Source organism: Pseudophryne corroboree, chromosome 11, assembly GCF_028390025.1.
Source record: "Pseudophryne corroboree isolate aPseCor3 chromosome 11, aPseCor3.hap2, whole genome shotgun sequence".
Lineage (NCBI taxonomy): Eukaryota > Metazoa > Chordata > Amphibia > Anura > Myobatrachidae > Pseudophryne > Pseudophryne corroboree.
Genome location: NC_086454.1, coordinates 132139290 through 132157935, shown reverse-complemented (window position 1 = coordinate 132157935; position 18646 = coordinate 132139290). Strand labels below are relative to the sequence as shown.

The 18646-nt window shown below is 49.8% G+C and overlaps 1 protein-coding gene across 2 annotated transcripts in view; it reads right to left on the bottom strand.

Annotated features, from left to right (window-relative positions):
- SCYL1 (SCY1 like pseudokinase 1) overlaps nucleotides 1-18646 on the bottom strand; it is a 179565-nt gene that overhangs the window by 145907 nt on the left and 15012 nt on the right. For both annotated transcript variants that reach the window (XM_063944813.1, XM_063944814.1), the window contains exons 7-8: nucleotides 16582-16740; nucleotides 16022-16129 (exon numbers count right to left, since the gene is read on the bottom strand). In XM_063944813.1, coding sequence (XP_063800883.1) covers nucleotides 16022-16129; nucleotides 16582-16740 — 267 coding nt within the window. The remainder of the gene's footprint in view (nucleotides 1-16021; nucleotides 16130-16581; nucleotides 16741-18646) is intronic.

Here is an 18646-nt window from a genome sequence, read left to right as displayed (position 1 = left end):
CACATCACAATAATTAAAATAATCCCAGCAAGGATATACAATAAAAAAACAAACAGAATTTTTTTTTTTAAATGAAGTAGTAACACTGCCCATATAACCACAGACAGCTGAGGTATTAACAATAACATCAGTACATCGGCAATTGCAACCAGTATTCAGCGGTCTGTGGTTATATGTGCAGTGTTACTACTTCATTTTAAAAAAAAATTCTGTTTGTTTTTACTACTATTTATCTGCGCTGGTGTAATACAATACAATTATTCATGATTTCCATCAAATGACACCAGCACAAGTTCTATGAGCTTCATTCCTCCCTAATACCCCTTTTCCACTAGCTCAAAAAACATGGGTAAATGCACGGGGGCGCGCATTTACCTGTGTTTTTTGCAAGTGGAAAAGGGTCCCCCCGCAAAAACCCAGATCAAGTGACCCGTAAATCCTACCCGGCTATCTACCTGGGTAGGACACGGGAATGATCCGGGTAGGGTTGTAGTGTAAACGGGAGCCGTGTCTATGCGACACAGCTCCCGTTTACACTGTATGGAAGGGCGGCGCTGGGAGATCATGTGATCTCCCAGCGCCGCCCCTGCCGCGTCACTAGCAGAGTCACCAACCTGGCAATATGCCGGGTTGGTGACGGCTGATGGGAAAGAGGATGAGCACGGGTCGCAGCCGGGCAGCTCCCATGTCAGGCTCCCGGCTGCGACCTGTGTTCGTAGGTGGAAAAGGGGTATAACATTGTGTCTGTCTCAATGCCACCTACAGGTGAAAAGTAGTACTGTAGTTTTTGAGGGGGTAGTCTTTTTTTGTTTTTAACATCATTTACATGAATTTTCTTAAATGTATTAAAAATAAGAAAAATAAGAAATCACATGTACATAAGTATTCACGGTCTTTGCTCAATACTTTGTTGATTCACCTTTGGCAGCAATTACAGCCTCAAGTCTTTTTAAATATTATGCTACAAGCTTGGCACACCTATCTTTAGGCAGTTTCGCCCATTCCTCTTTGCAGCACCTCTCAAGCTCCATCAGGTTGGATGGGAAGCGTTGGTGGACTGCCATTTTCAGATCTCTCCAGAGATGTTCAATCGGATTCAAGTCTGGACTCTGGCTGGGCCACTCAAGGACATTAACAGAGTTGTCCCGAAATCACTCCTTTTATATCTTGGCTGTGTGCTTATGGTCGTTGTCCTGCTGAAAGATGAACAGTCGCCCCAGTCTGAGGTCAAGAGCACTCTGGAGCAGGTTTTCATCCAGCATGTCTCTGTACGTTGCTCCATTCATCTTTCCCCCTATCATGACTAGTCTCCCAGTTCCTGCCGCTGAAAACATCCCCACAGCATGATGCTGCCACCACCATGCTTCACTGTAGGGTTGGTATTGGCCTGGTGATAAGTGGTGCCTGGTTTCCTCCAAACATGATGCCTGGCATTCATGCCAAAGAGTTCAATCTTTGTGTCTCATCAGACCAGAGAATTTTGTTTCTCATGGTCTGAGAGTCCTTCAGGTGCATTTTGGCAAACTCCAGGCAGGCTGTCATGTGCTTTTTACTAAGGAGTGGCTTAGGTCTGGCCACTTTACAATACAGGCCTGATTGGTGGATTGAAGCAGAGATGGTTGTCCTTCTGGAAGGTTCTCCTCTCTACAGAGGAATGCTGTAGCTCTGACAGAGTGATCATCAGGTTCTTGGTCACCTGCCTGACTAGGGCCCTTCTCCCCCGATCGCTCAGTTTAGATGGCCGGCCAGCTCTAGGAAGAGTCCTGGTGGTTCCGAACGTCTTCCTTTTATGGATGTTGGATGCCACTGTGCTCATTGGACCTTCAAAGCAGCAGATATTTTTCTGTACCCTTCCCCATATTTGTGCCTCAAGACAATCCTGTCTCGGAGGTCTACAGACAATTCCTTTGACTTGGTTTGTGCTCAGACATGCACTGTCAAGTGTGGGTCCTTCTATAGACATGTGTGTGCCTTTCCAAATCATGTCCAATCAACTAAATTTACCACAGGTGGACTCCAATTAAGCCGTAGGAACGTCTCAAGGATGATCAGTGGAAACAGGATGCACCTGAGCTCAATTTTGAGCTTCATGGCAACTGCTGTGAATACTTATGTACATGTGATTTTATTATTAATTCCATACTGGAATAAGGCTGTAACATAACAAAACGTCGAAAAACTGAAGCGGTGTGAATACTTTCCGAATGCACTGTATATTGGTACATCTGGCCAAGTGACCGACCTATTACTGGTGCAGGAATGACAACAAATATCACAACTGGGCGGGCAAATTTAAATGCCTGCCTAGTTGTGATGTCTGGCCAGACATATCGAGTGGCCAATTGGTAAATGTGTATATTTTACAAAATCGGCCGCTCAGTTGGCCAGCCAGTCGGTCTAGCATTACAGTCATAACATACAAGGAAAAAAAAAAACCTTTCTGCTTGGTAACCTGTATTTGCTTTTAGAATTACAGATGTGTCCTATTACATCTTTGTTCCATGTGATACAAGTCGCGTTACAAATAACACGAGTGCCATGTAACTTGGTAGAGCAGAGCGTCTTTTTTGTGGGGGGTTTTCCGCTAAAATGTGTCTTAGATGCAAAGTATTGACTATAATATAGGAACAAGGGCGCAGGTGCACCATTCACAAATAAAAATAAGATTTTAAACCTACCGGTAAATCTTTTTCTCCTAGTCTGTAGAGGATGCTGGGGACTCCGTAAGGTCCATGGGGTATAGACTGGCTCCGCAGGAGACATGGGCACTTTAAGACCTTTAATGGGCGTGAACTGGCTCCTCCCTCTATGCCCCTCCTCCAGACTCCAGTTACAGGAACTGTGCCCAGAGGAGACGGACATTTCGAGGAAAAGGATTTTGTTAATCAAGGGTGGGACACATACCAGCTCACACCACAAAAACACCGTACAACATGGTATATAAGTAAACCAGTTAACAGTATGAACAACAACAGAAAACAGCAACACAACCTGTGTGTACCTTATCAATAACTATGTACAATTATTGCAATTTCAGACTGCACTGGGACGGGCGCCCAGCATCCTCTACGGACTAGGAGAAAAAGATTTACCGGTAGGTTTAAAATCTTATTTTCTCTTACATCCTAGAGAATGCTGGGGACTCCGTAAGGACCATGGGGTTTATACCAAAGCTCCAGACCGGGCGGGAGAGTGCGGATGACTCTGCAGCAACGATTGAGCAAACATGAGGTCCTCATCAGCCAGGGTATCAAACTTGTAGAACTTTGCAAAAGTGTTTGACCCCGACCAAGCAGCTGCTCAGCAAAGCTGTAATGCCGAGACGCCTCGGGCAGCCGCCCAAGATGAGCCCACCTTCCTAGTGGAATGGGCCTTTACCGATTTTGGTAACGGCAAACCAGCCGTAGAATGAGCCTGCTGAATCGTGTTACAGATCCAGCGTGCAATAATCTGCTTGGAAGCAGGAGCGCCAATCTTGTTGGCCGCATACAGGAGAAACAGTGCCTCTGTTTTCCTAATACGAGCCATTCTGGCTACATAGATTTTTAAAACCCTGACCACATCAAGGGACTTGGAATTCTCCAAGACATCCGTAGCCACAGGCACCACAATAGGTTGGTTCATGTGAAACAACGAAACCACCTTGGGTAGAAATTGAGGACGAGTTCTCAATTCCGCTCTATCTACATGGAAAATCAGATAGGGGCTCTTGTGAGACAAGGCCGCCAATTCTGATACCCGCCTTGCCAAAGCCTAGGCCAATAACATGACCACTTTCCAAGTGAGAAATTTCAAGTCAACAGTTTGAAGAGGTTCAAACCAATGTGATTTAAGGAACTGTAACACCACGTTAAGGTCCCACGGTGCCACTGGGGGCACAAAAGGAGGTTGGATGTGCAGTACTCCCTTTACAAAAGTCTGCACTTCTGGAAGAGAAGCCAATCCCTTCTGAAAGAATATTGATAAATGCCGAAATCTGCACCTTAATGGAGCCTAACTTCAGGCCCATATCCACTCCTGTCTGTAGAAAATGGAGAAAACGACCCAGCTGGAAATCCTCCCTAGGAGCATTCTTGGATTGACACCAAGACACATACTTCCTCCAGATACGGTGATAGTGCTTCGTCGTTACCTCCTTCCTAGCTTTAAGTAGAGTAGGGATGACTTCCCCTGGAATACCTTTCCTAGATAGGATCTGGCGTTCAACCACCATGCCGTCAAACGTAATCGCGGTAAGTCCTGGAACACACACGGCCCCTGTTGTAACAGGTCCTCTCTGAGAGGAAGAGGCCAAGGATCTTCCGTGAGCATTTCCTGAAGATCTGGATACCAGGCCCTTCGAGGCCAATCTGGAACAATGAGTATCGTCTGAACCTTTGTTCTTCTTATTATTCTCAATATTTTTGAGATGAGCGGAAGTGGAGGGAACACATAGACCACCTTATACACCCATGGTGTTACCAACGCGTCCACCGCTATCGCCTGAGGGTCCCTTGACCTTGAACAATACGTCCAAAGCTTCTTGTTGAGGCGTGATGCCATCATGTCTATTTGAGGGAGTCCCCAGCAACTTGTCACTTCTGCAAAGACCTCTTGATGAAGTCCCCACTCTCCTGGATGGAGATAGTGTCTGCTGAGGAAGTCTGCTTCCCAGTTGTCCACTCCTGGAATGAATACTGCTGATACAGCGCTCACGTGATGTTCTGCCCAGCTTAGAATCCTGGTGGTCTCTGCCATTGCTGCTCTGCTCTTTGTTCCGCCTTGTCGGTTTACATGCGCCACGGCTGTGACGTTGTCTGACTGGATCAGAACCGGTAGGTTGCGAAGAAGGTGCTCCGCCTGTCTCAGGCCATTGTATATGGCCCTTAATTCCAGCACATTTATGTGCAGACAAGCCTCCTGGCTTGACCATATTCCCTGAAAATGTATTCCCTGTGTGACCGCTCCCCATCCTCGGAGGCTCGCGTCCGTGGTCACGAGAACCCAATCCTGAATTCCGAACCTGCGACCCTCTAGAATAGGGGTGGGCAACATGCGGCCCGCGGGCCGAATGCGGCCCGCGAACCGATCCTGCCTGGCCCGCTGTCCCCCAGCAGTGCGCAATGACAAGCGGCCCGACTAGCTGAGCCGCTGGTCATTGCGCTACAGCAGCTCAAAGACGCGGCGCCGCTGAGGAAATCCCGGTCACGTCACAGGGGCTGCTGACCGGGATTTCCTTTCCGACGTCAGGCGCTGGGCGGTGCGGGGGCAGAGCCAAAGCAGGGGCAGAAGCGGATGCGGCCAGCGGATCATCTGGGCAACTGGACGCCCGGCTGTCTCCTGCTCCCTGGCTAACCACCTCGGCCGGCTCTGCATCATGGAGGAACAGCGGCAGCGTCCCCCACACCCTCCATGCTCCAGGGAGGAGGAAGCAGACCTTGGCCTCCCAGTCACTGTTCCGCATCACACCCAAAATTACTGGCGGTGCGGCTCCATGGACTGCACAGCACTTGATCTTCTGGCCTGTACCTGGTTACCGCATGTGACGTCCTGCAACTCAGTGGATTGGTGCAGAGAGAGGTGAGCACCCTGGGAGCCCTGTACCCACCTACCCCCCCCCCCCATGTGTATGACTCACTGTACCTAATACCTCTGTGTGAGTGACCCCCACTACCACCCTCACCCCTGGTGTGTGTCCCAGTACCCTCCTACCCCTGTGTATGTGTTCCACACCTTGTACCCCCCCCCCCCCCCCCGTGTTTGATACCCAGTACCCCCTGCCTCTATATATATATGACACCCTGTACCCCTACCTCAGTGTATATGGCACCCTGTACCCCTACCTTCCTGATGTGAACACCCCCTGACGCTTTGTGACACACCCCTGGGGGTCCGAGTTACGGATTTTCGCAGCGCATCGATCAAGGCAAAATGGGGCTAAACTGTGCATGCACCGCAATGCACATTCGCGTCGTACCGTACGGGTACAATGGCCGGCGTGCTTTTGCACAGGATCTAGCGACGCTTTCAGTCGCACTGGCGGACGCAAGAAGATTGACAGGAAGTGGGAGTTTCTGGGTGGCAACTGACCGTTTTCTGGGAGTGTTTGGGAAAACGCAGGCGTGTCTGGGCGTTTGCAGGGCGGGTGTCTGACGTCATTACTGTGTCACTCGTCGCAGCAAACATCGCACAGAATAAGTAACTACAGGGCTGGTCTTGTTCTGCACAAAATGTGTTTGCAGGCGCTCTGCTGCACAGGATGCTATTTTAATACACTCCCCCGTGGGCGGCGTCTATGCATTTGCTCGGCTGCTAAAACTAGCTAGCGAACGACCAACTCGGAATGAGGGCCCCTGTACCCACCTACACCTGTGTGTGTTTTTGTTATACCTTGTACCTGTGCGTGCTCAGGGAGGGAGGGGATATTTTGTGTGCGGCCCTCGAATATTCGATAGAATGTGTTAAGTGGCCCCCCAGCTGAAATAATTGCCCACCCCTGCTCTAGAAGGTGAGCCCCCTGGAGCCACCACAGGAGAGAGATCCTGGCCCTGGGGGACAGGCATATCAACCGATGCATTTGGAGATGGGACCCTGACCACTTATTCAGTAGGTCCCACTGAAAAGCTCTTGCATGAAACCTGCCAAACGGAATGGCCTCGTAGGCCGCCACCATCTTTCCCAACACTCGAGCGCATTGATGAATCGATACTCTTTTTGGTTTTAGCAGAGCCTTGACCATGGTCTGGATTTCCTGAGCTTTTTCCACTGGAAGAAAAACCCTCTGTCTTTCCGTATCCAGAATCATGCCTAAGAACGACAGCCGAGTTGTCGGAACCAACTCGACTTCTGCAAATTTAGAAGTCAGCCGTGTTGTTGTAGCACCCGCAGAGAGCGCTCCACATTTTTCAGTAATTGTTCTCTTGATCTCGCTTTTATCAGGAGATCGTCCAAGTATGGGATAATTGTGACCCCCTGCTTGCGCAGGAGAACCATCATTTCTGCCATTACTTTGGTGAAAATCATCGGGCCGTGGAAAGCCCAAACGGCAACGTCTGAAATTGGTAATGACAATCCTGTACAGCGAATCCCAGGAAAACCTGATGTGGAGGGTATATGGGGACATGAAGGTATGCATCCTTTATGTCCAGTGAGACCATAAACTCCCCCCCCCCCCCCCCGTCCAGACTGGAGATCACCGCTCGGAGTGATTCCATCTTGAATTTGAATCTTCTCAAATACAGGTTTAGGGATTTTAGGTTTAGAATCGGTCTGACCAAACCGTCCGGCTTCGGGACCACGAAAAGAGCGACCTCCTAGCTGAAATTGCCATGGCATTGGCCCTTGATCCCAAGAGGCCAATATCCCTCGCAGCCTCCCTTAGGTATAACGCTGCGTCTTTGATGTGACCCAAAGTTAACAGAACAGTATCCCTGTCGAGGGTGTCCATGTCAGATGACAAGTTATCTGCCCAAGCTGCAATCGCGCTACTCACCCATGCCGACGCAACTGCCGGTCTGAGGAGGGCTCCTGTAGTCGCATAAATTGATTTTAAAGTGGTTTCCTGCTTGCGGTCCGCAGGATCCTTTAGTGTCGCCGTGTCCGGGGACGGTAGGGCCACATTTTGGATAACCGCGTCAAGGCTTTATCCACCGAGGGAGAGGATTCCCACCGTAACCTGTCCTGTGAGGGGAAAGGATACGCCATAATAATTCTCTTGGGAACCTGCAGCCTCTTGTCTGGAGTTTCCCAAGCCTTTTCAAATAGCGCGTTCAGTTCACGAGATGGGGGAAACGTTACCTCACGTTTCTTCTCTGTAAACATACAGACCCTTGTGTCCGGGACAGAAGGGTCCTCTGTGATATGTAATACATCCCTTATTGCTACAATCATGTACTGAATACTCTTGGCCACCCGTGGGTGTAACCTCGCCTCATCATAGTCGACACTGGAGTCGGAATCCGTGTCGGTATCAGTGTCTGCTATCTGGGTAAAGGGACGTTTCTGGGACCCTGATGGGTTCTGAAACACAGCAATATCCATGGATTGACTCCATGCTTGGTTCTGAGACTCAGCTTTGTCCAATCTTTTATGCAATAAAGCCACACTTGCATTCAAAACATTCCACATGTCTACCCAATCAGCAGTCGGTGGTGCCGACGCAGTCACTATCACATTTTGCTCCTCTTCCTCCCTCGAATAGCCTTCCGCCTCAGACATGTCGACACACACGTACTGACACCCCAACACACACACTGAATTATAGGGGACAGAACCACAAGGAGGTCCTTTGGAGAGACAGAGAGGAAGTTGCAAGCTCACACCCAACGCCGCCACAGTCTGAAATATAACAATACCGCAGACCTGTATAGCATGTTTTATATATATAATATATATATCAAATCAGCACCAAATATTGTGCCCCCCCCCCCCCCCCCCTCGTTTTGTACCCTGTTACTTGCACGTATCAGGGCAGGGTCCGGGAGCAACGTCTCTGCAGCCAAGCTGTGGAGAAAATGGCGCTGGTTAGAGCGGAGGGACGAAGCCCCCCCCCCCCCCCTTCCCTCGACGGTGGGCTTCGGTCCCGCTAATATTTATACTGGCGGGGGTTTCAAATACCCTGTAATGCACTGTATTTAGCTTGCCAGTCGTTTTTATGAGGTACTCCTTGCTGCCCAGGGCGCCTGCGCCCTGCACCCATGCAGTGCCTAGTGTGTGTGCGGGAGCAAAGGCGCGCAGCGCGACCGCTGCGCGGTTCCTTCCGAAGCTCTGATGTCTTCTGCCGCCTGTGAAGTCTTCTTTCTTCCTATACTCACCCGGCTTAAATCTTCCGGCTCTGTGAGGAGGACGGCGGCGCGGCTCCGGGAACGAACAGCTAGACGACACCAGTGTTCAGACCCTCTGGAGCTAATGGTGTCCAGTAGCTTAAGAAGCAGAGCCCATCAGTCCAGGAAAGTGGGTCTGCTTCTCTCTCCTCAGTCCCACGAAGCAGGGAGTCTGTTGCCAGCAGGTCTCCCTGAACATAAAAAACCTAACAAAGTCTATTTTCTAGAGAAACTCGGTAGAGCTCCCCTAGTGTGTGACCAGTCTCCTCTGGGCACAGGATCTAACTGGAGTCTGGAGGAGGGGCATAGAGGGAGGAGCCAGTTCACGCCCATTAAAGGTCTTTAAGTGCCCATGTCTCCTGCGGAGCCCGTCTATACCCCATGGTCCTTACGGAGTCCCCAGCATCCTCTAGGACGTAAGAGAAATTATATCAACCATAATAGTCGAGGTTCTTGGCATATATTGGCCAGTATATGAACCTTCCCACCTACTTCACGGTGACCTCGTCGGACAGGTCCCTAACACTATAAGGGTTCGTCTCTGGGGTGCAGAGCACCCCCAAACTACTCCAGCCATACCACCCCAGGGCATCACACAGATAAAAGGATAGAAGTGAGAGATCAGTGTTAGGCAACTGACAGAAGCTGCTGAGTTTAAAAGAGGACAGCAGTAAGGTGTCAGAGTGTTAGAAAGTGTGGTTAGCTGATTAGTGTTACAAGTGTAAAAGAAGTGTGAAAAATGCTAGATATAATTATAAAACAAATACAAAGTGATATAGGTGTTAAAAAAGAGGATTTGTCTCTTACCTTGGTAAATCCTTTTCTTTGAGTCCATAGGGGGTACAGGAGAATCTCAATGCTGGGTATAGGCCTTGCCTCCCTTGTCCTCTATGCCCCGCCCTCGGGCCCGTCAGTTTTAGTAGCAAGCCCAAGGCAGGAGCTGAAAGAGAGGAAGGAAGAACACCATACACAGAGAGACACTGCAAAGATCGTTGGCCACACACCGCCCACATAGGAACTCAGAGCCGCAGGTCAGGTGTGTCAGTGAGGGCGTCCTGTGGCCCCTATGGACTCAAAGAAAAGGATTTACCAAGGTAAGAGATAAATCCTCTTTTCCTTTTCGTCCACTAGGGGGAAACAGTATAATCTCAATGCTGGGACGTCCCAAAGCTGTCCCCCAAAGGGCGGTGCCACTCCTCGACTGCGCTCAGCACCCTACGCCTGAAGGCAGCATCATGTGACACAAAGGTGTTGAACGCGTAGAACTTAACGAAGCCCCACAAGAGGCCGCCCAGGAAGCACCCACAGCACGTGTGGAATGCGCTTTGACCCCCAGAGGTGGGGGAAGGTGCAATGCCGTATAAGCGTGTTGAATGGTCAACCGAAGCTATCCGCCCAAGGTCTGTTTGGACGCCGGCCACCCCCGTTTGTGGGAATCTATTAACACAAACAGGGAGTCCGAGCATCGTATAGCCTTGGTTTTGTTCACCTAAATGCGAAGAGCGCGGACTAAATTTAAGGAAGCATCCTCAGGAGGAACCACTGTTAAAGGCAGACATAACAATTTCTTGATTCAGATGGAATCGAGACACTACTTTAGGAAGAAAACCTGGCAGAGTGGGAATGACTGCCCTGTCTGAGTGAAACACGAGGTAGGGCAAGCGCCAGGATAAGGCACTGAGATCAGAAACTCTGCGCGCCGAAGAGATAGCCAAAAAGAACAAGGTCTTCCACGTGATCCAACGTAGGTCAGCTGAGTCCATGGGTTCAAAGGGAGCCGTACGCAACATCCTGAGGGCCAGGGAAAGGCCTCATGGAGCCACTGGGAGGTACAAATGGCGGCTGCACATGAAGCACTCCCTGAAGGAAAGTCTTGACGTCTGGAATGCTCGCAAGTTGTTTTTGAAAGAGCACCGAGTGCGCCAAGACATGGACCTTCAAGGACGACAACCGGAGTCCCAGATCTAAACCTGACTGGAGAAAGGCCAAAAGACGAGGCAATCTAAAAGACCGCGGGCTGAAGTGATGGGTTGTGCACCAGGAAAAGTATGCTTTCCAGGTACGGTGATAGAGCCTGGCAGATGAGGCTTTCCTGGCATTAAGCATTGTTTTGATGACCATCCTGGAGAACCCCTTTTGTCTCAGGACGGATGACTCAAAAGCCATGCCGTCAAAGCAAGGCGTATGGGATCTGGATGTACACAGGGTCCCTGTGACAGAAGGTCCAGGCGAACTGGGAGCCACCATGGGGCGTCTATGGACAGATTGAGATCTGCATACCACAGGCGACGTGGCCAATCTGGAACCACCAGAAGCATCATGCCTCCCTGTTGCTTGAATTTCCGGAGAAGTCTGAGAATCATGGAAATCAGAGGAAAAGCATGCACCAGGGGAAATGACCAATGGGCTGTTAGGGCATCCAGCAGGAACGCTTGAGGATCTCTCATGCGAGAGCTGAGTCGGTGGACCTGCCTGTTGTTGCCCGGATGCCATGCGGTCTATGTCTGGCATTCACCACAGAGACACCAACTGGTCGAACACCGCCGGGTGGAGTTTCCACTCTCCCGAGTGAATATCTTAAATCGACTTAGGAAGTCCGCTTCCCAGTTGAGTACCACGGGAATGAACATCGCTGACAGTGCTGGAAGATTTTGTTTGGCCCACGGGAAAATCTTGGTTACCTCTTGCATGGCCCCTCGACTCCGAATGTCACCCTGGCGGTTGATGTATGCCACCGCTGTCGCGTTCTTCAACTGAACTTTGACTGGCTGGTCAAACAGGAAAGATTGAGCTGAAAGTAACGTGTCTAGTATTGCTCTTAATTCCAAGACTTTGATGGGGAGCTCATTTCGCGGGTAGTCCAGCAACCTTGGAACGTGAGAGTCTCTGAGACTCCTCCCCACCCTCGAAGACTGGCGTCGGTGGTGACCACGGTCCAGTCTTAAATCCAAAAGGGTCGTCCCTTGTCGAGATTTGCTTGCATGAGCCACCACGTCAATGACAGCCAAACCTCCGGGGTGAGGACAATGGTCTGTGAGCGAATGTGAAATGGCAAAACGTCCCATTTGCAAAGGACTTCCAATTGCAGAGGGCGAGAGTGGAACTGGGCGTACTCCACCATGTCGAACGTCGCCACCATTGAACCCAGAACCCTCATACATGCGAGAAACGATACAATGCGCAGACGGAGAAGTGTCTGGATTCTGGTCTGAATGACCTTGATCTTGTCCGGAGGCAGGAACACTCATTGGACTTCGGAATTTAACAACGCCCCTAAATGATTGTCTGCGAGGGCATCAAGGATTATTTTTTCCAGTTGATTTTCCACCCGTGAGATTGTAGAATCTCCACTGCTGAGTGAACGTGTGCAGAGAGCGTCGCCTGGGACTTTCCCAGAAGCAGGAGGTCGTCTAAGCAGGGTAGTATCCGTAATCCGGTGCGTCTGAGATGGGCATCAATCACTGCCGTAACTTTTGTGAAGACTCGTGGAGCCGTGGACAAGCCGAAAGACAAGGCTCGAAATTGGTAATGACTGTCCTTGATTGCAAACCGGAAATTCCGTTGGTGGCATTGTCGAATTGGAATATGTAAATATGCATCCTGGATATCCAGGGATGCCATATAATCCCCAGGTTCCAGAGCCAAGCTTATAGTTCTGAGAGATTCCATGCAGAATTTGGGGACCCGCAGGTAAACAATTCAACTATCTGAGGTTGAGTATGGGTCGATACGAAGCGTCCGGCTTCTGAACCAAAAAGAGCGACATGTAAAAACTTTGTCTCCTTTGTTCCATTGGTACTGGAACGATGACTTTGGCGGAGAGAAGGGAGCCGACTGATTGTTGTAGTGCTGCTGCCTCTCCGGGATCCCCCGGGAGCCCCATTGTGAAGAATCTTCTTGGAGGGTGGCGCCAAAACGTCAGGGCATATCCATGAGTGACAAATTCACTGACCCGGGCGTCCGTCGTGATGTCCAACCATCGTGGGGCACAGGATAGCAGTCGGCCACCCACCCTGGGATCCCCCAGGGGGAGGCCTGTCAGCAGGTTTGGTGGTTGGGCGTCTGGTAGCCCAAGGCTGTTTTGTGAGAGACTTGGAACCTTTCGCCGGGGCCTGGCAATAGGAGGAGGTCTGGCCCTTAGCCCTTCCTTGAAAACATAAGGGGCGAAAGGAAGGTTTCGGTTTAGGGGCCGCTACTGACGGAAGGAAGGCGGTTTTAGCAGTCGCCAGTGAGTTTACAATGTAATTTAATTCCTTGCCAAACAAGGTATCCTCTGCGAAAGGTAAAGTTTCCAGAGATTTCTTGGAGGATGGATCCGCTCTCCAAGTACGGATCCATAATGAGCGTCTGGCCGCAACCGTTGAAGCCGAAACCTTAGACGTAAGGATAGCTGTATACAGACAGGGCAGCTTCGCCAAGGCAGGTATTTGCCATCTGAATATTCCCCACCAGGACCAACAACTGTTTTCTAATAACAGTAGTCGACAGACACTGGTGTTGTTGCTCCATCTAACAAGCAATAGCCTTAGTTATCCAGGCCGAGGTCAATGCCGGACTTATAATTGCACCTGCATGTGTGCATGTAAGCTGTTTTGAGGAACGTGTCTAACTTACGATCCGTGGGACCTTTGAGAGAAGAGGTATCTGGAATTGGCAGAACTGATGAACGTACCAGGCATGACACGTGTGCGTCCACTGGTGGGGGGGAGGGACCTGTCCTTAGATGTAAATGGGCAGAATGACTGATATCGTTTGGAGAGCTGAAACAGTTTATCTGGTTTGGCCCAAGCTCCCTCCAACATATCCTCCAATTGTGCTGAGGAAGGAAATTGTATGGAATCTATCTTCGGGTTTTTGAAAACCGGTGTCTTGGACGTGGGAGCTGGATGTTCAATATCAAGGATCAGACGTACTTGCTTGACCAGAGCGTCCACCTCTGCCACCGAAAGGGAGTTTTACAGACCAGAAGAGGTGTCCAGATCAGAACCCCCTGACCCACTCTCCTGATCTGAATGAGGGGACTCTAACTCTGAATCTCAGTCTGGGAGATGCAGCGGTGTCGCTAGAGGCATGAGCCCGTCTGGGACGTCTGTCCCTGTCCATAAGTTGTTGCATGGAGGCTGAGAACTGAGAAAGGCCCTGAACCGACTGAGCCAATGTGTGAAGCCAAGGTGGTTCAACATGGAGAGGAGGAAGCGGATAGGACTGACCTGTCACAGAGGGACCAGGCTGTGCTGGATCCGGTGGCGATACTTGTGGCATAGCTAAGCGATCCACCAGTTGCGACATAACTTGTGTGAGAGTGGTCGCCCAAGCCGGTTCCTGTATGACAGGTGTAATTGTCGGATCAGCTTGCGGTGGAGCTCCCGCACATGCAGTGCATAGGTCCGCGGAATTCTGTGAAGAGTGAATATTGCAGCACACACGACAAGTGGGAGGCTCAGGTGTAACAAGCATTTTTTCCTCAGGATGACATTGTTAAAACGAAACAGACACACACTTGTATACAATTCAAGGGTGACAACGAGGAAGCACTCAACCCAGGTAAATTACACAGTAAGTAAGCTAGGTCTGTCACTGGGGCACCCCCTGTAGACCTAGGCTCTGTATAAGGGATGAGAAGCCAACCACATGTACTGCAGTAGCACACCCACACACACTAAGCCACACAATGCTTGAAATAAAACAAGAAAAAGTGGGCCAAGACACTCAACTGTCCTATGGTAAACCAGTAGGCAGGGTAAAGAGACTGAACCTGGCCACTGGAGCTGGGTACAGGGGAGAATGAGGCCAGACCTTCCTCACTCAGCAACTCCCAGCCAGCATGTGAGCTAAAATGGCTGCTCAGCGTTTTCTGGGAGGGACAGAGAGGAGGACGACGAACAACCCTAGGGCAGACCATGAGCAAAGCTACCAGTGAGCCCCAAGGGTAGTGGAGGGGCGGCAGGCTGGGCACCCTCCCCCTCAGATATTTGATCCCAGGGACAGTGCCAACCTGCCCTGCGGCTATTGCCCTGGTGGTCTAGTGGAATAAAGCGCAGTGCACCTGGGCCTCCAATCATCTGCCCTCCCACTGTATCCGTTCAGCGGGAGAGGATTGCCGCTCGTCACGGCTCCCTGCACGCAGGAACCCGGTCAACTCACCCTCCAGATCCGGAAGCGGCTGCGGGAGGAGGCGGAGCGCTGCCTGGCTGTCCCGCAGCAGAAGACCCCGGCCCAGTTACTGGCGCTGCTGCCCGCGGATGCTGGGTGTTGGAGCAGGCATGCTGGGCGCTAAATGCGCCAATCCAAAATGAGGGCGTCCCAAGCCCTCAGGTGTGTATACACACACATAATATAGATTATATTGTGGAGGGGGGCCTGGACTGCACACCCTAGCTACTTATAATGGGATGTGCTACCTTGCTGGGACTTAATCCCAGCAAGGTAAGCACATCCCATTATAAGAAGCTAGGGCGTGCAGTCCAGGACCCCTCTCCACGCAAAGTAATGAAAAAGGACGCACAAGCACCTTTTGCAGATTAAACTTATATGCAGCATGCCTATATTGTATGTGTGACTGCAACTGTATTTGGGAGGCATTCATTATGCCGGCTGACAGGATCACGGCTGTCAGTATACCGAGGCTTGGTGAAATGCCGGCAGTCAGAATCCTGACCGCCAGCTGGAATCCCCACTCGGGTGGTGGTCCACAACACCACCAAAGGGGAGGGGGAGTTAGGGGTGGAACCCTGTGGTGATCGAAAGTTGCGTCCGGGACCGAAGCGTGGCTAGTGCAGCGAGACGACACGCTGCGCACACCACTGGTATTCCGGCTGTCGGTATCCCAGGGTCAGTCTCCTGACCGCCGGGATATCATACTGAATCCTTGTATTTGCATACAAAATGGAAAAATTGTAACGTGGCTTTACACACAGAATATACATTGGGCATGCTGCATATCATTTTAATCAGCAGAAGCTGCGGTGTGTCCTAATATGTTACTTTGCATCTAAGACACATATTTACGGAAAACAACACAAAAAGACGCTCGAGTCCCTGCACGGCACGGAGCAACTTCAAGGGCTGTTTAGCAGGACTGCAGCAAGGATGGAAGAGGACACATCTGTATACAAGAAATAATGGCATTGTATGACTGACTATGAAAACAGAAGGAGCCATATGTCTAAATAAGGCATGGAAAGACTTCCCTAAGAGAGTTAGGTAGCATTGGTACACACCTGCTGAAGGAGTCGTATCCTCATGGCCCGGTCAGTGGAAGAGAACATTTTAACAATGATTGGGATGATCTTTTGTTGATATTCCTCTGCATTCAGGTATTTACCAATCTACAACAGAGTTATTTGGATATTTTACAGTTATGAACAGAACAGGTAAGTAGAAATAATCTATACCCCCTGCCAGAGTCCTCTACCTGCACAGTAGTGACTTAATGCACGTAACACAGACACTGTGCTTTACTTACAATGCACACAAACTCTAGTAAACACTAATTTCATATAATGTATCTGCTGTATACTGTAGCATGAACAGCTTCCTGATGTAGAGAAATGCATCTGACATAGCATACTTGAATCCTAAACTATGTGCTACCACGCTGTACAGCCATGAACTTTACAGAGTATGTTAAGCAATCTTAGCTCATATTCTTGCACACCTATATGGAATGCAAAGAAAAGTTACTAAAGAGTTATCATTGCGGAGGCACCACTCAGAGAATTGAAAACACTCCCATAGCATACAAAGAGAACAGAAATATGGTTCTAGATTCAAGGCTCACCTTAAATAAGGGTGTTAGGATGACAGCGCCTGCACTGCCAAATTCAAAGGCAGTCAGCAGCTGGGGAAGGATTTTATGACGACAGAAATCTTCAGGAAAAGAGTCCAAGTTCTCACTAAGCTGCTCAAAAAATGTTTGACGCTCAGCTGGGTCTTTTATCTGTGGAAAAGTAAAACGGATTTGAAAAAAATATTGTAAGGACAAAAAGAAACATTTTTTTTTTTTAATACAGTACTCTTTCCTTTGATTTAAAAATTCAAAACTGAATTTGAAGTGGAGCATTCAGGATAAGAGTAAAGAGAGAAACCAACCTAAAAAAAAAGATCGTAAATGAACAGATTGTAGTTTACGGAAACTGTCAAAATAAAAAAAGGCACACAGTATCTGTAAAAAAAAAAATAGGATTTTAATTACCTACCGGTAAATCCTTTTCTCACAGTCCACAAGGAATATTGGGGAGACTTAGGGGGTCATTCCGACCCGTTCGCACGCTGCTGGTTGTCGCAGCGGTGCGAACAGGTCGCGACTGCGCCTGCAATGCACGCGCGTCGTTGTCGGGCAACGTCCAGAAGAAAGAAGAAAGTGATCGCTAGAGCGATCGCAAGAAGATTGACAGCGGGGAGGCATTCCGCGGCGGATACTCACCGTTTTCTGGGAGTGGCGAGTCCAACGCAGGCATGTCCATGCGTTTGGAGGGTGGATGTCGGACGTCAATTCCGGGACTTGCATCGCTGGATCGATCGCACAGGGTAAGTAACTCTTACGCTGGTCTTGTTTTTCCAGGAATCTTTTTTTGCATAGCAGGGCTGCACAAGCGTTCGCAGCCCTGCTATGCAGAAATACACTCCCCCATAGGTGGCGTCTAGTTGATCGCACGGGCAGCAAAAAGTTGCTACGTGTGATCAACACGGAATGACCCCTTAGTACGATAGGGGTATAGGCAGGGTCCAAAGGAGCCGGTGCACTTTAAATTTCTTCACTGGGTGTGCTGGCTCCTCCCCTCTATGCTCCCTCCCACAGGCAGTTAACGGTAAAACAGTGCCCAAAGGAGAAAGGACATATATGAGAGAAGGAACATAACAACAGTGAGTGGTGAGATTTATACACCAGCACACCACTAACATATAACAACCAGCAACGGCTGGTAACAACAACCACAGCTGAACAGGTAAACATATAAAAGAACCTGCAGAAAAGTCAACGCACTGAGGCAATGTCCCTTTTGGACTACGAAAAAAGGATTTATCGGTAGGTAATTAAAATCCTATTTTCTCTAGCATCTATAAGGAATATTGGGGAGACTTGTGTGTACACACGGTGAGATTTTTTCTTACGATTTTGACTAGATTTTCTAGATTTTACGGACTAGCCCTGTGCTGGGCATCCTCCTCGCATGTGAGTGACTGATCGTAGCTGTGCTGAATTTAGCACAGCTACGATCAACTCTGAATGACCCCCATAGTCATTATCGCAAGCTAAGTGTGCTTGCAATACTGACTGTGCCGACCTAGCCCCTGTCGCATAGTGAGAATCGGGCACAGCCTGAATCTCACCGTGTGTATGGGCCAATAGTACAATGGGGACGTCCCAAAGCTTCCAGAACAGGCGGGAACGTGCGGAGACTTCTGCAGCACCGCCAGCCCAAACTGGGTATCCTCTTTGGCCAGGGTATCAAAGTTGTAGAACCTCACAAAAGGGTTCTTCCCAGACCAGGTAGCAGCTCGGCATAGTTGCAAGGGGGCGAGACTCCACAGGCAACCGCCCATGAAGAGCCCACCGATCTTGTAGAGTGGGCCTTCAGAGACTTAGGAACAGGTAAGGCTGCCGACACATAGTCCTGTTGGATAGTATGCCTAAGCCAACAAGCAATGTACTGCTGTGAAGCAGGGCAACCCTTTTTCTGCGCATTATAGAGCACGAACAAGGAAACAATCTTTCTGATCCGAGCCATTCGCTTGACATAGATCTTCAAGGCTCGCACAGCATCCAATGCCTCCGAAGGAGCAGAAGTGCCAGAACCGGACGACACCCCAATAGATTGATTCAAGTGGAACGCAGAGACAAC